Source organism: Sebastes fasciatus, chromosome 11, assembly GCF_043250625.1.
Source record: "Sebastes fasciatus isolate fSebFas1 chromosome 11, fSebFas1.pri, whole genome shotgun sequence".
In the NCBI taxonomy this organism is placed as follows: Eukaryota; Metazoa; Chordata; class Actinopteri; order Perciformes; family Sebastidae; genus Sebastes; species Sebastes fasciatus.
The window spans coordinates 726,641-754,540 of record NC_133805.1 but is presented as its reverse complement, the minus strand read 5'-3'; the positions used below and the strand labels follow the sequence as shown (position 1 = coordinate 754,540).

Sequence of the window (27,900 nt, the reverse complement as noted above, 5' to 3'; positions counted from 1 at the left end):
AATCACCAACCCACCAACCCACTCCCAACCAACCAACCCAAGGACCCACCAAACCACCAACCCACGAACCAACCAACCAACCAACCAACCAACCAACCAACCAACCAACCCACTGACCCACCAACCAACCAACCAACCAACCAACCCACTGACCCACCAAACCACCAACCCACCAACCAACCCACCCACCAAACCACCAACCCACTAATCCACCGACCCACCAACTCACTAACCAACCAACCAAACCACCAATCCACCTACCCTAAACCAGATAATGGAAAGATAACCCAGACTAAACCAGACTACGGAGAGATAACCCAGACTAAACCAGACTACGGAAAGGTAACCCAGACTAAACCAGACAATGGAGAGATAACCCAGACTAAACCAGACAATGGAGAGATAACCCAGACTAAACCAGACTACGGAGAGATAACCCAGACTAAACCAGACTACGGAAAGGTAACCCAGACTAAACCAGACAATGGAGAGATAACCCAGACTAAACCAGACAATGGAGAGATAACCCAGACTAAACCAGACTACGGAGAGATAACCCAGACTAAACCAGACAATGGAGAGATAACCCAGTCTAAACCAGACAATGGAGAGATAACCCAGACTAAACCAGACAATGGAAAGGTAACCCAGACTAAACCAGACTACGGAGAGATAACCCAGACTAAACCAGACTACAGAGAGATAACCCAGACTAAACCAGACTACGGAGAGATAACCCAGACTAAACCAGACAATGGAGAGATAACCCAGTCTAAACCAGACAATGGAGAGATAACCCAGACTAAACCAGACAATGGAAAGGTAACCCAGACTAAACCAGACTACGGAGAGATAACCCAGACTAAACCAGACTACGGAGAGATAACCCAGACTAAACCAGACTACGGAAAGGTAACCCAGACTAAACCAGACTACAGAGAGATAACCCAGACTAAACCAGACAATGGAAAGGTAACCCAGACTAAACCAGACTACGGAGAGATAACCCAGTCTAAACCAGACAATGGAAAGGTAACCCAGACTAAACCAGACTACGGAGAGATAACCCAGACTAAACCAGACTACGGAGAGATAACCCAGTCTAAACCAGACTACGGAGAGATAACCCAGACTAAACCAGACAATGGAGAGATAACCCAGTCTAAACCAGACAATGGAGAGATAACCCAGACTAAACCAGACAATGGAAAGGTAACCCAGACTAAACCAGACTACGGAGAGATAACCCAGATTAAACCAGACTACGGAGAGATAACCCAGACTAAACCAGACTACGGAGAGATAACCCAGTCTAAACCAGACTACGGAGAGATAACCCAGACTAAACCAGACAATGGAGAGATAACCCAGTCTAAACCAGACAATGGAGAGATAACACAGACTAAAACAGACAATGGAAAGGTAACCCAGACTAAACCAGACAATGGAGAGATAACCCAGACTAAACCAGACTACGGAGAGATAACCCAGACTAAACCAGACTACGGAGAGATAACCCAGACTAAACCAGACTACGGAGAGATAACCCAGACTAAACCAGACTACGGAGAGATAACCCAGACTAAACCAGACTACGGAGAGATAACTCAGTCTAAACCAGACAATGGAGAGATAACCCAGACTAAACCAGACTACGGAGAGATAACCCAGACTAAACCAGACTACGGAGAGATGACCCAGACTAAACCAGACTACGGAGAGATAACCCAGACTAAACCAGACAATGGAGAGATAACCCAGACTAAACCAGACTACGGAGAGATAACCCAGACTAAACCAGACTATGGAGAGATAACCCAGACTAAACCAGACTACGGAGAGATAACCCAGACTAAACCAGACTATGGAGAGATAACCCAGACTAAACCAGACTACGGAGAGATAACCCAGACTAAACCAGACTACGGAGAGATAACCCAGACTAAACCAGACTACGGAGAGATAACCCAGACTAAACCAGACTATGGAGAGATAACCCAGACTAAACCAGATAATGGAGAGATAACCCAGACTAAACCAGACTACGGAGAGATAACCCAGACTAAACCAGACTACGGAGAGATAACCCAGACTAAACCAGACTATGGAGAGATAACCCAGACTAAACCAGACTACGGAGAGATAACCCAGACTAAACCAGACTACGGAGAGATAACCCAGACTAAACCAGACTATGGAGAGATAACCCAGACTAAACCAGGATAAATCAGCTGGTACCTTACTCTGTCGACTCCTCGCGTCCAAACCGACCATTCTGAAGACCAGAACACACTGACGGAGAGAGAGAGAGACCTCAGAGGTTACCTCCCTCTACCTGTCTGACTCTACCTGTCTGACTCTACCTGTCTGACTCTACCTGACAGTCTCTAGCTGTCTGTCTGTCTCTACCTGTCTGTCTATACCTGTCTGTCTCTACCTGTCTGACTCTACCTGTCTGACTCTACCTGTCTGTCTCTACCTGTCTGACTCTACCTGTCTGTCTCTACCTGTCTGACTCTACCTGTCTGACTCTACCTGTCTGTCTCTACCTGTCTGACTCTACCTGTCTGACTCTACCTGTCTGTCTCTACCTGTCTGTCTGTCTCTACCTGTCTGACTCTACCTGTCTGTCTCTACCTGTCTGTCTCTACATGTCTGACTCTACCTGTCTGTCTCTACCTGTCTGACTCTACCTGTCTGACTCTACCTGTCTGTCTCTACCTGTCTGTCTGTCTCTACCTGTCTGACTCTACCTGTCTGACTCTACCTGTCTGTCTGTCTCTACCTGTCTGACTCTACCTGTCTGACTCTACCTGTCTGTCTTTCTCTACCTGTCTGACTCTACCTGTCTGTCTCTACCTGTCTGTCTGTCTCTACCTGTCTGACTCTACCTGTCTGTCTCTACCTGTCTGTCTGTCTCTACCTGTCTGACTCTACCTGTCTGACTCTACCTGTCTGTCTCTACCTGTCTGTCTCTACCTGTCTGACTCTACCTGTCTGTCTCTACCTGTCTGACTCTACCTGTCTGTCTAGCTCTACCTGACAGTCTCTACCTGTCTGTCTGTCTCTACCTGTCAGTCTCTACCTGTCTGTCTCTACCTGTCTGACTCTACCTGTCTGTCTCTACCTGTCTGACTCTACCTGTCTAACTCTACCTGTCTGTCTCTACCTGTCTGTCTCTACCTGTCTGACTCTACCTGTCTGCCTGTCTCTACCTGTCTGTCTCTACCTGTCTAACTCTACCTGACTGTCTCTACCTGTCTGTCTCTACCTGTCTGACTCTACCTGTCTGACTCTACCTGACAGTCTCTACCTGTCTGTCTGTCTCTACCTGTCTGTCTGTCTCTACCTGTCTGACTCTACCTGTCTGTCTCTACCTGTCTGACTCTACCTGTCTGTCTCTACCTGTCTGACTCTACCTGTCTGACTCTACCTGTCTGTCTCTACCTGTCTGACTCTACCTGTCTGACTCTACCTGTCTGTCTCTACCTGTCTGTCTCTACTTGTCTGACTCTACCTGACAGTCTCTAGCTGTCTGTCTGTCTCTACCTGTCTGTCTATACCTGTCTGTCTCTACCTGTCTGACTCTACCTGTCTGTCTCTACCTGTCTGACTCTACCTGTCTGACTCTACCTGTCTGTCTCTACCTGTCTGTCTCTACCTGTCTGACTCCACCTGTGTGTCTCTACCTGTCTGTCTCTACCTGTCTGTCTCTACCTGTCTGTCTCTACCTGTCTGTCTCTACCTGTGTGTCTCTACCTGTCTGTCTCTACCTGTGTGTCTCTACCTGTCTGTCTCTACCTGTGTGTCTCTACCTGTCTGTCTCTACCTGTGTGTCTCTACCTGTCTGACTCTACCTGTGTGTCTCTACCTGTGAGTCTCTACCTGTCTGTCTCTACCTGTGAGTCTCTCTTTTTCCCTGATTAAGTCCAGTTTGTCACCGTTCACAATACCTCCAGGATTAACCTGCTCAGACTCCCGGCTCGTCTTTCGTCCGTCCTGTCAGCCTCATTTTGGACATTTCTCTTGTTATTGTTGTCGTCTGCTGCTGTTCACACCTGTTCACACCTGTTCACCTGAACCTCAGTCACCTCTCAGCCTTTTACAATATCCAGTCCAGCGTGAGAACCACTTCATTAAATCAAATAAACCTCTAAATGTCCTCTGTCAAACATCCGTTTAACCTCTGAGTGTCTCCAACATGTTGATCTGCTGTTTTCAGTCGTGTCCTCTGGACCACTGAGCAGCTCCCACTAAAGCTCCCAGTAAGGCTGGTTCAGTCCCAACGTCAGACCACCAGTACGAGATGAAAACACTTTAAACTGAAGTTGATCTGATCTGAGAGCAGCTGACCTCATGAGGCGTGTGGTCGGGGTGGTCCGGGTGGTCCGGGTGGTCCGGGTGGTCCGGGTGGTCCGGGTGGTGGAGGTGGGACGGCGTTCGGACACCGATCGGATCTTTGGTGGCGTGGACGATCGGCCCTCTGGAGCTCCGCCGCACCAAGTGGCGCCGCACTGCCGGAACGTCGTCCAATCGGTGACCTGAGGGGGGGGGGCATGAGTGTGGGATGGGGGTCAGAGGTCAGAGGTCAGAGGTCAGAGCCGGACTCTCTCTGTGTTCTCATGAGAACTTTCTGCCGTCTAACAGAGTTTCAGGCTTGACTGAACTTCAGTGAAGAGTCAGTAAGACGAGAATCATCCAATCAGCTCACACACATCTAGCACGCACGCACGCACGCACGCACGCACGCACGCACGCACACACACACACACACACACACACACACTGCAGTAATCAGCAGGCCAGTTTCATGTTTCTGTGAAAGTTAGTTTTTCTCTGTAACGGGACAAATTCACATCATTTCTTTTTTCCTGAAAACACAAACAGCCAATCACAATCCAGCGGTGAGAGTCAGCTGACCAGCGCCCTTTACCTGTCAACTGTCACCTGTCACCTGTCACCTGTCACCTGTCACCTGTCACCTGTCACCTCTACCTGTCACCTGTCATCTCTACCTACATACCATACATAAAGAGACAGGTCCATAAAGAGACAGGTCCATAAAGAGACAGATACATAAAGAGACAGATACATAAAGAGACAGGTCCATAAAGAGACAGATACATAAAGAGACAGATACATAAAGAGACAGATACATAAAGAGACAGATACATAAAGAGACAGATACATAAAGAGACAGATACATAAAGAGACAGGTCCATAAAGAGACAGATACATAAAGAGACAGATACATAAAGAGACAGATACATAAAGAGACAGATACATAAAGAGACAGATACATAAAGAGACAGATACATAAAGAGACAGATACATAAAGAGACAGATACATAAAGAGACAGATACATAAAGAGACAGATACATAAAGAGACAGGTCCATAAAGAGACAGATACATAAAGAGACAGATACATAAAGAGACAGATACATAAAGAGACAGATACATAAAGAGACAGATACATAAAGAGACAGATACATAAAGAGACGGATACATAAAGAGACGGATACATAAAGAGACAGATACATAAAGAGACAGATACATAAAGAGACAGATACATAAAGAGACAGGTCCATAAAGAGACAGATACATAAAGAGACAGGTCCATAAAGAGACAGATACATAAAGAGACAGATACATAAAGAGACGGATACATAAAGAGACAGATACATAAAGAGACAGATACATAAAGAGACAGATACATAAAGAGACAGATACATAAAGAGACGGATACATAAAGAGACAGATACATAAAGAGACAGATACATAAAGAGACGGATACATAAAGAGACAGATACATAAAGAGACAGATACATAAAGAGACAGATACATAAAGAGACAGGTCCATAAAGAGACAGATACATAAAGAGACAGGTCCATAAAGAGACAGATACATAAAGAGACAGATACATAAAGAGACAGATACATAAAGAGACAGATACATAAAGAGACAGGTCCATAAAGAGACAGGTCCATAAAGAGACAGGTCCATAAAGAGACAGATACATAAAGAGACAGGTCCATAAAGAGACAGATACATAAAGAGACGGATACATAAAGAGACAGATACATAAAGAGACAGATACATAAAGAGACAGATACATAAAGAGACAGGTCCATAAAGAGACAGATACATAAAGAGACAGGTCCATAAAGAGACAGATACATAAAGAGACGGATACATAAAGAGACAGATACATAAAGAGACGGATACATAAAGAGACAGATACATAAAGAGACAGATACATAAAGAGACAGATACATAAAGAGACAGATACATAAAGAGACGGATACATAAAGAGACAGATACATAAAGAGACAGATACATAAAGAGACGGATACATAAAGAGACAGATACATAAAGAGACAGATACATAAAGAGACAGATACATAAAGAGACAGATACATAAAGAGACAGATACATAAAGAGACAGGTCCATAAAGAGACAGATACATAAAGAGACAGGTCCATAAAGAGACAGATACATAAAGAGACAGATACATAAAGAGACGGATACATAAAGAGACAGATACATAAAGAGACAGGTCCATAAAGAGACAGATACATAAAGAGACAGATACATAAAGAGACAGATACATAAAGAGACGGATACATAAAGAGACGGATACATAAAGAGACAGGTCCATAAAGAGACAGATACATAAAGAGACGGATACATAAAGAGACAGATACATAAAGAGACAGATACATAAAGAGACAGATACATAAAGAGACAGATACATAAAGAGACGGATACATAAAGAGACAGGTCCATAAAGAGACAGATACATAAAGAGACAGGTCCATAAAGAGACAGATACATAAAGAGACGGATACATAAAGAGACAGATACATAAAGAGACAGATACATAAAGAGACAGATACATAAAGAGACAGATACATAAAGAGACAGGTCCATAAAGAGACAGATACATAAAGAGACAGGTCCATAAAGAGACAGATACATAAAGAGACGGATACATAAAGAGACAGATACATAAAGAGACGGATACATAAAGAGACAGATACATAAAGAGACAGATACATAAAGAGACAGATACATAAAGAGACAGATACATAAAGAGACGGATACATAAAGAGACAGATACATAAAGAGACAGATACATAAAGAGACAGATACATAAAGAGACAGATACATAAAGAGACAGGTCCATAAAGAGACGGATACATAAAGAGACAGATACATAAAGAGACAGATACATAAAGAGACGGATACATAAAGAGACAGATACATAAAGAGACAGATACATAAAGAGACAGATACATAAAGAGACGGATACATAAAGAGACAGATACATAAAGAGACAGATACATAAAGAGACAGATACATAAAGAGACGGATACATAAAGAGACAGATACATAAAGAGACAGATACATAAAGAGACGGATACATAAAGAGACAGATACATTAAGAGACGGATACATAAAGAGACAGATACATAAAGAGACAGATACATAAAGAGACAGGTCCATAAAGAGACAGATACATAAAGAGACAGATACATAAAGAGACAGATACATAAAGAGACGGATACATAAAGAGACAGATACATAAAGAGACAGATACATAAAGAGACGGATACATAAAGAGACAGATACATTAAGAGACAGATACATAAAGAGACAGATACATAAAGAGACAGATACATAAAGAGACAGGTCCATAAAGAGACAGATACATAAAGAGACAGGTCCATAAAGAGACAGATACATAAAGAGACAGATACATAAAGAGACGGATACATAAAGAGACAGATACATAAAGAGACAGGTCCATAAAGAGACAGATACATAAAGAGACAGATACATAAAGAGACAGATACATAAAGAGACGGATACATAAAGAGACAGATACATAAAGAGACGGATACATAAAGAGACAGATACATAAAGAGACAGGTCCATAAAGAGACAGATACATAAAGAGACAGGTCCATAAAGAGACAGATACATAAAGAGACAGGTCCATAAAGAGACAGATACATAAAGAGACGGATACATAAAGAGACGGATACATAAAGAGACAGATACATAAAGAGACGGATACATAAAGAGACGGATACATAAAGAGACAGATACATAAAGAGACAGGTCCATAAAGAGACAGATACATAAAGAGACAGATACATAAAGAGACGGATACATAAAGAGACAGATACATAAAGAGACAGGTCCATAAAGAGACAGATACATAGAGAGACAGGTCCATAAAGAGACAGATACATAAAGAGACGGATACATAAAGAGACGGATACATAAAGAGACAGATACATAAAGAGACAGATACATAAAGAGACAGATACATAAAGAGACAGGTCCATAAAGAGACAGATACATAAAGAGACAGATACATAAAGAGACGGATACATAAAGAGACAGATACATAAAGAGACAGGTCCATAAAGAGACAGATACATAAAGAGACAGATACATAAAGAGACGGATACATAAAGAGACAGATACATAAAGAGACAGGTCCATAAAGAGACAGATACATAAAGAGACAGATACATAAAGAGACAGATACATAAAGAGACAGATACATAAAGAGACAGGTCCATAAAGAGACAGATACATAAAGAGACAGATACATAAAGAGACAGATACATAAAGAGACAGATACATAAAGAGACAGGTCCATAAAGAGACAGATACATAAAGAGACAGGTCCATAAAGAGACAGGTCCATAAAGAGACAGGTGAGTACTCACTCAGACCTTCAGTCTCTCACACTACAAAGATTCCATAAGAAGAAGAACCGGATCATCAGCAGCACAGAGACCAGGACCAGAACCAGAACCAGGACCAGAACCAGGACTACACACAGTAACAATAGATAGAGGCCGTGGGCTCGGCGTGTAGGACGGCAGCATCGTGTTCAGGTCACATGATGAAGATCAAGAAGTGACAGAAAGCTCTTTCATGTTGGAAACATTCCTTCAGTTTGTCTCCAAAACAATGAGACTGTGCCCCAGTGCATGCTGGGAGAGGCTCTGAGACACCAAACTCACCATGACAATGCTAACATGCTAACATTAGCTGATGTTTACCATGTTCACCACCTTAGCTTAACATGTTAGCATGCTAACATCAGCTGATTATCAGTAAACACAGCTGAGGCGTCTTCAGTCCTTCAGGTATCATGTTGACCTGATGGCCCCTGAACACCCCGCGATCATGTCAGTCCCTGAATGCCCCATAGCAGACCGTTGCTGTGTATAGCAGACCGTTGCTACGTATAACAGACGCGTTGCTAAGTATAACAGACCGTTGCTACGTATAACAGACCGTTGCTATGTATAACAGACCGTTGCTACGTATAACAGACCGTTGCTATGTATAACAGACCGTTGCTAAGTATAGCAGACCCGTTGCTACGTATAACAGACCTTTGCTATGTATAACAGACCGTTGCTATGTATAACAGACCGTTGCTACGTATAACAGACCGTTGCTATGTATAACAGACCGTTGCTATGTATAACGGACCGTTGCTATGTATAGCGGACCGTTGCTAAGTATAACAGACCGTTGCTATGTGTAACAGACCGTTGATATGTATAACAGACCTTTGCTATGTATAGCAGACCGTTGCTATGTATAACAGACTGTTGCTAAGTATAACAGACCGTTGCTAAGTATAACAGACCGTTGCTACGTATAACAGACCGTTGCTATGTATAACAGACCGTTGCTAAGTATAGCAGACCGTTGCTACGTATAACAGACCGTTGCTACGTATGACAGACCGTTGCTATGTATAGCAGACCGTTGCTACGTATAACCTACCGTTGCTACGTATGACAGACCGTTGCTATGTATAGCAGACCGTTGCTATGGACACAGTTCTGATGTGGGACTCTGTAGCCGTGTAATAAGCAGGATAACGTACAGCTACCAGGTCATTGTTGTAAATAAACCCTGACCCTCCACAGGACGGTCTGTAAAATGTAGATTAAATGTGAAGTTGTATATAAAGTTTGAGGTTTACTGACTCTTGATGCCGTCCAGGTCGACAGACATCAGCGTTTCAGCCTCGTCAGCGTCGTCAACGGCAACGCTCGTCATGATGTAACCAGGTGGGAGACTGTTGTGATTGGACGCCATGGTTGGTGGGTCACTGTGAAGGGGAGGAGTTACACGTTAAGTGGATTGAAAAGAGAAAGAGATAAATCCCGTATTTGAACCTGTCAGGTGTGTGACTCACCTGGTGGGCGTGGTCGTTCGCCCCTCCTCTCCATCTTTCTGAATGTAGGACTCTTCCTCGCCCTCCTCTTCCTCCTGGTCTTCCTCTATGGTGGCTGCGGTGTTAGGGGCGGAGCCTCGCCTCCCCTCGTTGGTTCTCCTCCTCCTGCTGTCAGCGGGCGGTTTGGACAGAGGTTGATGGACGTGGAGAGAAAAGTGACGGTGATCTGCAGGAAAACAATATTAATGACTGAAATTACTGCAGGTCCCTAAAGGACGACTGGATCCTCCTCAACAACCCCTGCAGGTCCCTAAAGGACGACTGGATCCTCCTCAACAACCCCTGCAGGTCCCTAAAGGACGACTGGATCCTCCTCAACAACCCCTGCAGGTCCCTAAAGGACGACTGGATCCTCCTCAACAACCCCTGCAGGTCCCTAAAGGACGACTGGATCCTCCTCAACAACCCCTGCAGGTCCCTAAAGGACGACTGGATCCTCCTCAACAACCCCTGCAGGTCCCTAAAGGACGACTGGATCCTCCTCAACAACCCCTGCAGGTCCCTAAAGGACGACTGGATCCTCCTCAACAACCCCTGCAGGTCCCTAAAGGACGACTGGATCCTCCTCAACAACCCCTGCAGGTCCCTAAAGGACGACTGGATCCTCCTCAACAACCCCTGCAGGTCCCTAAAGGACGACTGGATCCTCCTCAACAACCCCTGCAGGTCCCTAAAGGACGACTGGATCCTCCTCAACAACCCCTGCAGGTCCCTAAAGGACGACTGGATCCTCCTCAACAACCCCTGCAGGGTTCAACTTCTAGAACATCCTGAAGATGCTGAAAACCCTCACAAAAACATGGTAAACCTTCTCAAGGACCTGCGAAACCCTTAAAACCTCTTGAAACACCCTGGAACCACCACCAGAACCTTCAGAACCTGATCACAGATTGTCCGAAACTCCTTTAGAAACTCTGAAACCAGGTACATTTTGGCGTCTCACCTTCAAAGTCCTGCTCATCGTAGACTCTGTGTTTCTCCGGGGGGCTGCGAGCTGTAGGACAAAGGATCTGCTGAAAACCCGGGACATCGAAGGCCTTGTTCAGGTCCTCCTCTTCTTCATCATCACTATGGCAATGTAGAGGAGGAGGAGACAGAGTCTGGAGGAGGAGAGAGGAGTGATGATCTACATCATGTTTGGACATAAAGAATCTCACTGCACTATAATACAGTCCCTGAACGCCCCATGTTCATGTCAGTCCCTGAACACCCCGTGCTCATGTCAGTCCCTGAACGCCCCATGGTCATGTCAGTCCCTGAACGCCCCGTGCTCATGTCAGTCCCTGAACGCCCCGTGCTCATGTCAGTCCCTGAACGCCCCGTGCTCATGTCAGTCCCTGAACGCCACGTGCTCATGTCAGTCCCTGAACGCCCCGTGCACATGTCAGTCCCTGAACGCCCCGTGGTCATGTCAGTACCTGAACGCCCCGTGGTCATGTCAGTCCCTGATCGCCCCGTGGTCATGTCAGTCCCTGAACGCCCCGTGCTCGTGTCAGTCCCTGAACGCCCCGTGCTCGTGTCAGTCCCTGAACGCACCGTGCTCGTGTCATTCCCTGAACGCCCCAGTCCCTGAACGCCCCGTGTTCGTGTCAGTCCCTGAAAGCCCCGTGCACATGTCAGTCCCTGAACGCCCCGTGCTCATGTCAGTCCCTGAACGCCCCGTGCTCATGTCAGTCTCTGAACGCCCCGTGCGCATGTCAGTCCCTGAACGCCCCAGTCCCTGAACGCCCCGTGCTCATGTCAGTTCCTGAACGCCCCGTGTTCATGTCAGTCCCTGAACGCCCCGTGCTCTTGTCAGTCCCTGAACGCCCCGTGCTCATGTCAGTCCCTGAACGCCCCGTGCTCATGTCAGTCCCTGAACGCCACGTGCTCATGTCAGTCCCTGAACGCCCCGTGCACATGTCAGTCCCTGAACGCCCCGTGGTCATGTCAGTCCCTGAACGCCCCGTGCGCATGTCAGTCCCTGAACGCCCCAGTCCCTGAACGCCCCGTGCTCATGTCAGTTCCTGAACGCCCCGTGCTCATGTCAGTCCCTGAACGCCCCGTGCTCATGTCAGTCCCTGAACGCCCCGTGCTCATGTCAGTCCCTGAACGCCCCGTGCTCATGTCAGTCCCTGAACGCCACGTGCTCATGTCAGTCCCTGAACGCCCCGTGCACATGTCAGTCCCTGAACGCCCCGTGGTCATGTCAGTACCTGAACGCCCCGTGCTCATGTCAGTCCCTGAACGCCCCGTGCTCATGTCAGTCCCTGAACGCCCCGTGGTCATGTCAGTCCCTGATCGCCCCGTGCTCGTGTCAGTCCCTGAACGCCCCGTGCTCGTGTCAGTCCCTGAACGCCCCGTGCTCGTGTCAGTCCCTGAACGCCCCGTGCTCGTGTCAGTCCCTGAACGCACCGTGCTCGTGTCATTCCCTGAACGCCCCAGTCCCTGAACGCCCCGTGTTCGTGTCAGTCCCTGAACGCCCTGTGCTCATGTTAGTCCCTGAACGCCCCGTGGTCTTGTCAGTCCCTGAACATGGGGCGTTCAGGGACCTGCTGTCTGTTGAGACTCACTGCAGACGGACCGACGGCGTCTCCGGGACCAACCCAGTTCTGATGATGACTCATGGCTCCTTCAGGGGTCAGAGGTCACGGTGTGTCTGATGTTCAGCAGCAGAACCTGGAGGAGGAAACACTGGAGGTTACCAGGGAGTGTGTCTCATATAGATATCTCATATGTTTATAGAACTGTATATAGATTATGTTATTTCATGTCTTAGATTCTCGTCGTTGACGTGTGTGATTATTGTTTCTCTCCATATTTGAATGAGCCTTGTTGGAGGTCAAAGGTCACACCGACAGTAAACACATTAAGATCTAGAACAGAGTAAAGTAGCTCCGGCGTCTCTACTGAAATCATTGTTGGGTTAAAAAGACCCAGAGAGGACACGATGTCTCTGACCGGAGTCTCTGACCGGAGTCTCTGACCGGAGTCTCTGACCGGAGTCTCTGAGCGTCACTGTGAGGGAAACAGGAAGAGTTGGAGCCTACCTCAGAGTCCTCGCTGCACTGAAAGAGAGGAATTATAATGCAAAGACTGAAACCAGCAGAGAGAGAGAGAGAGAGAGAGAGAGAGAGAGAGGAGGGGGGGAGAGGAGGGAGGGAGGAGGAAGTGAGAAGAAAGAGGGGATGAAAAGAGGAGAACGAGAGGAAACAGAGAGAGAAGAAAAGGTCTAATTCTCTACAGAAACCTGATCAGCTGAAGGTTCACCATGGCAACCAAGATGTCAATCAAGGTTAGTCCCGCCCCCTGGCTGTTCGCACAAACACACACACACTGTTGGCTTGGTCTGATGATGTCATTGACCCTCTGCGTCATCTCTCACCTGACTGCATCATCATCTCTCACCTGACTGTATCATCATCTCACCTGACTGCATTATCATCTCACCTGACTGCATCATCATCTCTCACCTGACTGTATCATCATCTCACCTGACTGCATTATCATCTCACCTGACTGCATCATCATCTCTCACCTGACTGTATCATCATCATCTCACCTGACTGTATCATTATCTCACCTGACTGCATCATCATCTCTCACCTGACTGCATCATCATCTCACCTGACTGCATCATCATCTCTCACCTGACTGCATCATCATTTCACCTGACTGTATCATCATCTCTCACCTGACTGCATCATCATCTCACCTGACTGTATCATCATCTCTCACCTGACTGTATCATCATCTCACCTGACTGTATCATCATCATCTCACCTGACTGTATCATCATCTCTCACCTGACTGCATCATCATCTCACCTGACTGCATCATTATCTCACCTGACTGCATCATTATCTCACCTGACTGCATCATCATCTCACCTGACTGCATCATCATCTCTCACCTGACTGCATCATCATCTCACCTGACTGTATCATCATCTCACCTGACTGTATCATCATCATCTCACCTGACTGTATCATCATCATCTCACCTGACTGTATCATCATCTCTCACCTGACTGTATCATCATCTCACCTGACTGTATCATCATCATCTCACCTGACTGTATCATCATCTCACCTGACTGTATCATCATCATCTCACCTGACTGCATCATCATCTCACCTGACTGCATCATTATCTCACCTGACTGCATCATTATCTCACCTGACTGTATCATCATCTCACCTGACTGCATCATCTCTCACCTGACTGTATCATCATCTCACCTGACTGTATCATCATCATCTCACCTGACTGCATCATTATCTCACCTGACTGCATCATCATCTCACCTGACTGTATCATCATCATCTCACCTGACTGTATCATCATCTCTCACCTGACTGTATCATCATCTCACCTGACTGTATCATCATCATCTCACCTGACTGCATCATCATCTCACCTGACTGCATCATTATCTCACCTGACTGCATCATTATCTCACCTGACTGCATCATTATCTCACCTGACTGCATCATCATCTCACCTGACTGCATCATTATCTCACCTGACTGCATCATCATCTCTCACCTGACTGCATCATCATCTCTCACCTGACTGTATCATCATCTCACCTGACTGCATCATTATCTCACCTGACTGCATCATCATCTCTCACCTGACTGCATCATCATCTCTCACCTGACTGCATCATTATCTCACCTGACTGTATCATCATCTCACCTGACTGTATCATCATCTCTCACCTGACTGTATCATCATCATCTCACCTGACTGTATCATCATCTCACCTGACTGTATCATCATCATCTCACCTGACTGTATCATCATCTCTCACCTGACTGTATCATCATCTCACCTGACTGCATCATCATCTCACCTGACTGCATCGTCATCTCTCACCTGACTGTATCATCATCTCACCTGACTGTATCATCATCTCAACTGACTCCATCATCATCTCACCTGACTGCATCATCATCTCTCACCTGACTGCATCATCATCTCACCTGACTGTATCATCATCTCACCTGACTGCATCATCATCTCACCTGACTGCATCATTATCTCACCTGACTGCATCATCATCTCACCTGACTGTATCATCATCTCACCTGACTGCATCATCATCTCACCTGACTGCATCATCATCTCACCTGACTGCATCATTATCTCACCTGACTGCATCATCATCTCACCTGACTGCATCATCATCTCTCACCTGACTGTATCATCATCTCACCTGACTGTATCATCATCATCTCACCTGACTGTATCATCATCTCACCTGACTGTATCATCATCATCTCACCTGACTGCATCATTATCTCACCTGACTGCATCATCATCTCACCTGACTGTATCATCATCTCACCTGACTGCATCATCATCTCACCTGACTGCATCATCATCTCACCTGACTGCATCATCATCTCACCTGACTGCATCATCATCTCACCTGACTGCATCGTCATCTCTCACCTGACTGTATCATCATCTCACCTGACTGTATCATCATCTCAACTGACTCCATCATCATCTCACCTGACTGCATCATCATCTCTCACCTGACTGCATCATCATCTCACCTGACTGTATCATCATCTCACCTGACTGCATCATCATCTCACCTGACTGCATCATTATCTCACCTGACTGCATCATCATCTCACCTGACTGTATCATCATCTCACCTGACTGCATCATCATCTCACCTGACTGCATCATCATCTCACCTGACTGCATCATTATCTCACCTGACTGCATCATCATCTCACCTGACTGCATCATCATCTCTCACCTGACTGTATCATCATCTCACCTGACTGTATCATCATCTCTCACCTGACTGTATCATCATCTCACCTGACTGTATCATCATCATCTCACCTGACTGCATCATCATCATCTCACCTGACTGTATCATCATCATCTCACCTGACTATATCATCATCATCTCACCTGACTGTATCATCATCTCTCACCTGACTGTATCATCATCTCACCTGACTGCATCATCATCTCTCACCTGACTGTATCATCATCTCACCTGACTGCATCATCATCTCTCACCTGACTGTATCATCATCTCACCTGACTGCATCATCATCATCTCACCTGACTGTATCATCATCATCTCACCTGACTGTATCATCATCATCTCACCTGACTGCATCATCATCATCTCACCTGACTGCATCATCATCATCTCACCTGACTGTATCATCATCATCTCACCTGACTGCATCATCATCATCTCACCTGACTGTATCATCATCATCTCACCTGACTGTATCATCATCATCTCACCTGACTGTATCATCATCATCTCACCTGACTGCATCATCATCATCTCACCTGACTGTATCATCATCATCTCACCTGACTATATCATCATCATCTCACCTGACTGCATCATCATCTCTCACCTGACTGCATCATCATCTCTCACCTGACTGCATCATTATCTCACCTGACTGTATCATCATCTCTCACCTGACTGTATCATCATCATCTCACCTGACTGTATCATCATCTCACCTGACTGTATCATCATCATCTCACCTGACTGCATCATCATCTCTCACCTGACTGTATCATCATCTCTCACCTGACTGTATCATCATCATCTCACCTGACTGTATCATCATCTCACCTGACTGTATCATCATCATCTCACCTGACTGTATCATCATCTCTCACCTGACTGTATCATCATCTCACCTGACTGTATCATCATCTCACCTGACTGCATCATCATCTCACCTGACTGCATCGTCATCTCTCACCTGACTGTATCATCATCTCACCTGACTGTATCATCATCTCAACTGACTCCATCATCATCTCACCTGACTGCATCATCATCTCTCACCTGACTGCATCATCATCTCACCTGACTGTATCATCATCTCACCTGACTGCATCATCATCTCACCTGACTGCATCATTATCTCACCTGACTGCATCATCATCTCACCTGACTGTATCATCATCTCACCTGACTGCATCATCATCTCACCTGACTGCATCATCATCTCACCTGACTGCATCATTATCTCACCTGACTGCATCATCATCTCACCTGACTGCATCATCATCTCTCACCTGACTGTATCATCATCTCACCTGACTGTATCATCATCATCTCACCTGACTGTATCATCATCTCACCTGACTGTATCATCATCATCTCACCTGACTGTATCATCATCTCTCACCTGACTGTATCATCATCTCTCACCTGACTGTATCATCATCTCACCTGACTGTATCATCATCATCTCACCTGACTGCATCATCATCATCTCACCTGACTGTATCATCATCATCTCACCTGACTGTATCATCATCATCTCACCTGACTGTATCATCATCTCTCACCTGACTGTATCATCATCTCACCTGACTGCATCATCATCTCTCACCTGACTGTATCATCATCTCACCTGACTGCATCATCATCATCTCACCTGACTGTATCATCATCATCTCACCTGACTGTATCATCATCATCTCACCTGACTGCATCATCATCATCTCACCTGACTGTATCATCATCATCTCACCTGACTGTATCATCATCATCTCACCTGACTGTATCATCATCATCTCACCTGACTGCATCATCATCATCTCACCTGACTGTATCATCATCATCTCACCTGACTGCATCATCATCATCTCACCTGACTGTATCATCATCATCTCACCTGACTGTATCATCATCATCTCACCTGACTGTATCATCATCTCACCTGACTGTATCATCATCATCTCACCTGACTGCATCATCATCATCTCACCTGACTGTATCATCATCTCACCTGACTGTATCATCATCATCTCACCTGACTGCATCATCATCATCTCACCTGACTGTATCATCATCATCTCACCTGACTGTATCATCATCATCTCACCTGACTGTATCATCATCATCTCACCTGACTGCATCATCATCATCTCACCTGACTGTATCATCATCATCTCACCTGACTGCATCATCATCATCTCACCTGACTGTATCATCATCATCTCACCTGACTGTATCATCATCATCTCACCTGACTGTATCATCATCTCACCTGACTGTATCATCATCATCTCACCTGACTGCATCATCATCTCACCTGACTGTATCATCATCATCTCACCTGACTGTATCATCATCTCTCACCTGACTGCATCATCATCTCACCTGACTGCATCATCATCTCTCACCTGACTGTATCATCATCTCACCTGACTGCATCATCATCTCTCACCTGACTGTATCATCATCTCTCACCTGACTGTATCATCATCTCACCTGACTGCATCATTATCTCACCTGACTGCATCATTATCTCACCTGACTGCATCATTATCTCACCTGACTGCATCATCATCTCACCTGACTGCATCATTATCTCACCTGACTGCATCATCATCTCTCACCTGACTGCATCATCATCTCTCACCTGACTGTATCATCATCTCACCTGACTGTATCATCATCATCTCACCTGACTGCATCATTATCTCACCTGACTGTATCATCATCTCACCTGACTGTATCATCATCATCTCACCTGACTGTATCATCATCTCTCACCTGACTGTATCATCATCATCTCACCTGACTGTATCATCATCTCACCTGACTGTATCATCATCATCTCACCTGACTGTATCATCATCTCTCACCTGACTGTATCATCATCTCACCTGACTGTATCATCATCTCACCTGACTGCATCATCATCTCACCTGACTGCATCGTCATCTCTCACCTGACTGTATCATCATCTCACCTGACTGTATCATCATCTCAACTGACTGCATCATCATCTCACCTGACTGCATCATCATCTCTCACCTGACTGCATCATCATCTCACCTGACTGTATCATCATCTCACCTGACTGCATCATCATCTCACCTGACTGCATCATCATCTCACCTGACTGCATCATTATCTCACCTGACTGCATCATCATCTCACCTGACTGCATCATCATCTCTCACCTGACTGTATCATCATCTCACCTGACTGTATCATCATCTCTCACCTGACTGTATCATCATCTCACCTGACTGTATCATCATCATCTCACCTGACTGCATCATCATCATCTCACCTGACTGTATCATCATCTCACCTGACTGTATCATCATCATCTCACCTGACTGCATCATCATCATCTCACCTGACTGTATCATCATCATCTCACCTGACTGCATCATCATCTCACCTGACTGTATCATCATCATCTCACCTGACTGTATCATCATCTCTCACCTGACTGCATCATCATCTCACCTGACTGCATCATCATCTCTCACCTGACTGTATCATCATCTCACCTGACTGCATCATCATCTCTCACCTGACTGTATCATCATCTCTCACCTGACTGTATCATCATCTCACCTGACTGCATCATTATCTCACCTGACTGCATCATTATCTCACCTGACTGCATCATCATCATCTCACCTGACTGCATCATCATCATCTCACCTGACTGTATCATCATCTCTCACCTGACTGCATCATCATCTCACCTGACTGCATCATCATCTCACCTGACTGCATCATCATCTCTCACCTGACTGTATCATCATCTCACCTGACTGCATCATCATCATCTCACCTGACTGCATCATTATCTCACCTGACTGCATCATTATCTCACCTGACTGCATCATCATCATCTCACCTGACTGCATCATCATCATCTAACCTGACTGTATCATCATCTCTCACCTGACTGCATCATCATCTCACCTGACTGTATCATCATCTCTCACCTGACTGTATCATCATCTCTCACCTGACTGCATCATCATCTCACCTGACTGTATCATCATCTCTCACCTGACTGTATCATCATCTCACCTGACTGTATCATCATCTCTCACCTGACTGCATCATCATCTCTCACCTGACTGTATATCATCTCACCTGACTGTATCATCATCATCTCACCTGACTGTATCATCATCTCACCTGACTGTATCATCATCTCACCTGACTGTATCATCATTATCTCACCTGACTGTATATCATCTCACCTGACTGTATCATCATCATCTCACCTGACTGTATCATCATCATCTCACCTGACTGTATCATCATCTCACCTGACTGTATCATCATCATCTCACCTGACTGTATCATCATCTCTCACCTGACTGTATCATCATCTCACCTGACTGTATCATCATCTCACCTGACTGCATCATCACCTCACCTGACTGCATCGTCATCTCTCACCTGACTGTATCATCATCTCACCTGACTGTATATCATCTCACCTGACTGCATCATCATCTCACCTGACTGCATCATCATCTCTCACCTGACTGCATCATCATCTCACCTGACTGTATCATCATCATCTCACCTGACTGTATCATCATCTCACCTGACTGTATCATCATCATCTCACCTGACTGTATCATCATCTCTCACCTGACTGTATCATCATCATCTCACCTGACTGTATCATCATCATCTCACCTGACTGCATCATCATCTCACCTGACTGCATCATTATCTCACCTGACTGCATCATTATCTCACCTGACTGCATCATCTCTCACCTGACTGCATCATCATCTCACCTGACTGCATCATCATCTCACCTGACTGCATCATCATCTCTCACCTGACTGCATCATCTCTCACCTGACTGCATCATCATCTCACCTGACTGCATCATCATCTCTCACCTGACTGCATCATCATCTCTCACCTGACTGTATCATCATCTCACCTGACTGTATAATTATCTCACCTGACTGTATCATCATCTCTCACCTGACTGTATCATCATCTCACCTGACTGTATCATCATCATCTCACCTGACTGTATCATCATCTCTCACCTGACTGTATCATCATCATCTCACCTGACTGTATCATCATCTCTCACCTGACTGTATCATCATCTCACCTGACTGTATCATCATCATCTCACCTGACTGCATCATTATCTCACCTGACTGTATCATCATCTCTCACCTGACTGTATCATCATCTCACCTGACTGTATCATCATCATCTCACCTGACTGTATCATCATCTCTCACCTGACTGTATCATCATCTCACCTGACTGTATCATCATCTCTCACCTGACTGTATCATCATCTCTCACCTGACTGCATCATCATCTCACCTGACTGTATCATCATCTCTCACCTGACTGTATCATCATCTCTCACCTGACTGCATCATCATCTCACCTGACTGTATCATCATCTCTCACCTGACTGTATCATCATCTCACCTGACTGTATCATCATCTCTCACCTGACTGTATCATCATCTCTCACCTGACTGCATCATCATCTCTCACCTGACTGTATATCATCTCACCTGACTGTATCATCATCATCTCACCTGACTGTATCATCATTATCTCACCTGACTGTATATCATCTCACCTGACTGTATCATCATCATCTCACCTGACTGTATCATCATCATCTCACCTGACTGTATCATCATCTCTCACCTGACTGTATCATCATCTCACCTGACTGTATCATCATCTCACCTGACTGCATCATCATCTCACCTGACTGCATCGTCATCTCTCACCTGACTGTATCATCATCTCACCTGACTGTATATCATCTCACCTGACTGCATCATCATCTCACCTGACTGCATCATCATCTCTCACCTGACTGCATCATCATCTCACCTGACTGTATCATCATCATCTCACCTGACTGTATCATCATCTCACCTGACTGTATCATCATCATCTCACCTGACTGTATCATCATCTCTCACCTGACTGTATCATCATCATCTCACCTGACTGTATCATCATCATCTCACCTGACTGCATCATCATCTCACCTGACTGCATCATTATCTCACCTGACTGCATCATTATCTCACCTGACTGCATCATCTCTCACCTGACTGCATCATCATCTCACCTGACTGCATCATCATCTCACCTGACTGCATCATCATCTCTCACCTGACTGCATCATCATCTCACCTGACTGCATCATCATCTCACCTGACTGCATCATCATCTCACCTGACTGCATCATCATCTCACCTGACTGCATCATCATCTCTCACCTGACTGCATCATCATCTCTCACCTGACTGTATCATCATCTCACCTGACTGTATCATCATCATCTCACCTGACTGCATCATTATCTCACCTGACTGTATCATCATCTCTCACCTGACTGTATCATCATCTCACCTGACTGTATCATCATCATCTCACCTGACTGTATCATCATCTCTCACCTGACTGTATCATCATCTCACCTGACTGTATCATCATCATCTCACCTGACTGTATCATCATCTCTCACCTGACTGTATCATCATCTCACCTGACTGTATCATCATCATCTCACCTGACTGCATCATCATCTCACCTGACTGCATCATTATCTCACCTGACTGCATCATTATCTCACCTGACTGTATCATCATCTCACCTGACTGTATCATCATCATCTCACCTGACTGCATCATTATCTCACCTGACTGTATCATCATCTCTCACCTGACTGTATCATCATCTCACCTGACTGTATCATCATCATCTCACCTGACTGTATCATCATCTCTCACCTGACTGTATCATCATCTCACCTGACTGTATCATCATCATCTCACCTGACTGTATCATCATCTCTCACCTGACTGTATCATCATCTCTCACCTGACTGTATCATCATCATCTCACCTGACTGCATCATCATCTCACCTGACTGCATCATTATCTCACCTGACTGCATCATTATCTCACCTGACTGCATCATTATCTCACCTGACTGCATCATCATCTCACCTGACTGTATCATTATCTCACCTGACTGCATCATCATCTCACCTGACTGTATCATTATCTCACCTGACTGCATCATCATCTCACCTGACTGTATCATCATCTCTCACCTGACTGTATCATCATCATCTCACCTGACTGCATCATCATCTCACCTGACTGCATCATTATCTCACCTGACTGCATCATTATCTCACCTGACTGCATCATTATCTCACCTGACTGCATCATTATCTCACCTGACTGCATCATTATCTCACCTGACTGCATCATCATCTCACCTGACTGCATCATTATCTCACCTGACTGCATCATCATCTCTCACCTGACTGCATCATCATCTCTCACCTGACTGTATCATCATCTCACCTGACTGTATCATCATCATCTCACCTGACTGCATCATTATCTCACCTGACTGTATCATCATCTCTCACCTGACTGTATCATCATCATCTCACCTGACTGTATCATCATCTCACCTGACTGTATCATCATCATCTCACCTGACTGTATCATCATCTCTCACCTGACTGTATCATCATCTCACCTGACTGCATCATCATCTCACCTGACTGCATCATCATCTCTCACCTGACTGCATCATCATCTCACCTGACTGCATTATCATCTCTCACCTGACTGCATCATCATCTCTCACCTGACTGCATCATCATCTCACCTGACTGCATCATCATCTCACCTGACTGCATCATCATCTCTCACCTGACTGCATCATCATCTCACCTGACTGCATCATCATCTCTCACCTGACTGCATCATCATCTCACCTGACTGCATCGTCATCTCTCACCTGACTGTATCATCATCTCACCTGACTGTATCATCATCTCACCTGACTGCATCATCATCTCACCTGACTGCATCATCATCTCTCACCTGACTGCATCATCATCTCACCTGACTGTATCATCATCTCACCTGACTGCATCATCATCTCACCTGTGCATCATTATCTCACCTGACTGCATCATCATCTCACCTGACTGCATCATCATCTCTCACCTGACTGTATCATCATCTCACCTGACTGTATCATCATCTCTCACCTGACTGTATCATCATCTCACCTGACTGTATCATCATCATCTCACCTGACTGCATCATCATATCACCTGACTGCATCATCATCTCACCTGACTGCATCATCATCTCTCACCTGACTGTATCATCATCTCACCTGACTGCATCATCATCTCTCACCTGACTGTATCATCATCTCTCACCTGACTGTATCATCATCATCTCACCTGACTGTATCATCATCTCTCACCTGACTGCATCATCATCTCACCTGACTGCATCATCATCTCTCACCTGACTGTATCATCATCTCACCTGACTGCATCATCATCTCTCACCTGACTGTATCATCATCTCACCTGACTGTATCATCATATCACCTGACTGCATCATCATCTCACCTGACTGCATCGTCATCTCTCACCTGACTGTATCATCATCTCACCTGACTGTATCATCATCTCACCTGACTGCATCATCATCTCACCTGACTGCATCATCATCTCTCACCTGACTGTATCATCATCTCACCTGACTGCATCATCATCTCTCACCTGACTGTATCATCATCTCTCACCTGACTGTATCATCATCTCACCTGACTGCATCATTATCTCACCTGACTGCATCATTATCTCACCTGACTGCATCATTATCTCACCTGACTGCATCATCATCTCACCTGACTGCATCATTATCTCACCTGACTGCATCATCATCTCTCACCTGACTGCATCATCATCTCTCACCTGACTGTATCATCATCTCACCTGACTGTATCATCATCATCTCACCTGACTGCATCATTATCTCACCTGACTGTATCATCATCTCACCTGACTGTATCATCATCATCTCACCTGACTGTATCATCATCTCTCACCTGACTGTATCATCATCTCTCACCTGACTGTATCATCATCATCTCACCTGACTGTATCATCATCTCACCTGACTGTATCATCATCATCTCACCTGACTGTATCATCATCTCTCACCTGACTGTATCATCATCTCACCTGACTGTATCATCATCTCACCTGACTGCATCATCATCTCACCTGACTGCATCGTCATCTCTCACCTGACTGTATCATCATCTCACCTGACTGTATCATCATCTCAACTGACTGCATCATCATCTCACCTGACTGCATCATCATCTCTCACCTGACTGCATCATCATCTCACCTGACTGTATCATCATCTCACCTGACTGCATCATCATCTCACCTGACTGCATCATCATCTCACCTGACTGCATCATTATCTCACCTGACTGCATCATCATCTCACCTGACTGCATCATCATCTCTCACCTGACTGTATCATCATCTCACCTGACTGTATCATCATCTCTCACCTGACTGTATCATCATCTCACCTGACTGTATCATCATCATCTCACCTGACTGCATCATCATCATCTCACCTGACTGTATCATCATCTCACCTGACTGTATCATCATCATCTCACCTGACTGCATCATCATCATCTCACCTGACTGTATCATCATCATCTCACCTGACTGCATCATTATCTCACCTGACTGTATCATCATCATCTCACCTGACTGTATCATCATCTCTCACCTGACTGCATCATCATCTCACCTGACTGCATCATCATCTCTCACCTGACTGTATCATCATCTCACCTGACTGCATCATCATCTCTCACCTGACTGTATCATCATCTCTCACCTGACTGTATCATCATCTCACCTGACTGCATCATTATCTCACCTGACTGCATCATTATCTCACCTGACTGCATCATCATCATCTCACCTGACTGCATCATCATCATCTCACCTGACTGTATCATCATCTCTCACCTGACTGCATCATCATCTCACCTGACTGCATCATCATCTCACCTGACTGCATCATCATCTCTCACCTGACTGTATCATCATCTCACCTGACTGCATCATCATCATCTCACCTGACTGCATCATTATCTCACCTGACTGCATCATTATCTCACCTGACTGCATCATCATCATCTCACCTGACTGCATCATCATCATCTAACCTGACTGTATCATCATCTCTCACCTGACTGCATCATCATCTCACCTGACTGTATCATCATCTCTCACCTGACTGTATCATCATCTCTCACCTGACTGCATCATCATCTCACCTGACTGTATCATCATCTCTCACCTGACTGTATCATCATCTCACCTGACTGTATCATCATCTCTCACCTGACTGCATCATCATCTCTCACCTGACTGTATATCATCTCACCTGACTGTATCATCATCATCTCACCTGACTGTATCATCATCTCACCTGACTGTATCATCATCTCACCTGACTGTATCATCATTATCTCACCTGACTGTATATCATCTCACCTGACTGTATCATCATCATCTCACCTGACTGTATCATCATCATCTCACCTGACTGTATCATCATCTCACCTGACTGTATCATCATCATCTCACCTGACTGTATCATCATCTCTCACCTGACTGTATCATCATCTCACCTGACTGTATCATCATCTCACCTGACTGCATCATCACCTCACCTGACTGCATCGTCATCTCTCACCTGACTGTATCATCATCTCACCTGACTGTATATCATCTCACCTGACTGCATCATCATCTCACCTGACTGCATCATCATCTCTCACCTGACTGCATCATCATCTCACCTGACTGTATCATCATCATCTCACCTGACTGTATCATCATCTCACCTGACTGTATCATCATCATCTCACCTGACTGTATCATCATCTCTCACCTGACTGTATCATCATCATCTCACCTGACTGTATCATCATCATCTCACCTGACTGCATCATCATCTCACCTGACTGCATCATTATCTCACCTGACTGCATCATTATCTCACCTGACTGCATCATCTCTCACCTGACTGCATCATCATCTCACCTGACTGCATCATCATCTCACCTGACTGCATCATCATCTCTCACCTGACTGCATCATCTCTCACCTGACTGCATCATCATCTCACCTGACTGCATCATCATCTCTCACCTGACTGCATCATCATCTCTCACCTGACTGTATCATCATCTCACCTGACTGTATAATTATCTCACCTGACTGTATCATCATCTCTCACCTGACTGTATCATCATCTCACCTGACTGTATCATCATCTCTCACCTGACTGTATCATCATCATCTCACCTGACTGTATCATCATCTCTCACCTGACTGTATCATCATCTCACCTGACTGTATCATCATCATCTCACCTGACTGCATCATTATCTCACCTGACTGTATCATCATCTCTCACCTGACTGTATCATCATCTCACCTGACTGTATCATCATCATCTCACCTGACTGTATCATCATCTCTCACCTGACTGTATCATCATCTCACCTGACTGTATCATCATCTCTCACCTGACTGTATCATCATCTCTCACCTGACTGCATCATCATCTCACCTGACTGTATCATCATCTCTCACCTGACTGTATCATCATCTCACCTGACTGTATCATCATCTCTCACCTGACTGCATCATCATCTCTCACCTGACTGTATATCATCTCACCTGACTGTATCATCATCATCTCACCTGACTGTATCATCATTATCTCACCTGACTGTATATCATCTCACCTGACTGTATCATCATCATCTCACCTGACTGTATCATCATCATCTCACCTGACTGTATCATCATCTCTCACCTGACTGTATCATCATCTCACCTGACTGTATCATCATCTCACCTGACTGCATCATCATCTCACCTGACTGCATCGTCATCTCTCACCTGA

At 45.3% G+C, this 27,900-nt stretch overlaps 1 protein-coding gene across 2 annotated transcripts in view; it reads right to left on the bottom strand.

Annotated features, from left to right (window-relative positions):
• slc4a2a (solute carrier family 4 member 2a) overlaps positions 1-27,900 on the bottom strand; it is a 56,286-nt gene that overhangs the window by 16,168 nt on the left and 12,218 nt on the right. The window contains exons 2-6 of one of the 2 annotated variants that reach the window (XM_074649836.1): positions 12,836-12,941; positions 11,227-11,383; positions 10,245-10,449; positions 10,033-10,157; positions 4,354-4,541 (exon numbers count right to left, since the gene is read on the bottom strand). In XM_074649836.1, coding sequence (XP_074505937.1) covers positions 4,354-4,541; positions 10,033-10,157; positions 10,245-10,449; positions 11,227-11,383; positions 12,836-12,889 — 729 coding nt within the window. In that variant the 5' untranslated portion in view covers positions 12,890-12,941. Of the gene's footprint in view, positions 1-4,353; positions 4,542-10,032; positions 10,158-10,244; positions 10,450-11,226; positions 11,384-12,835; positions 13,238-27,900 lie in introns of those variants that run through there. The other variant, XM_074649837.1, reaches the window with a different exon arrangement.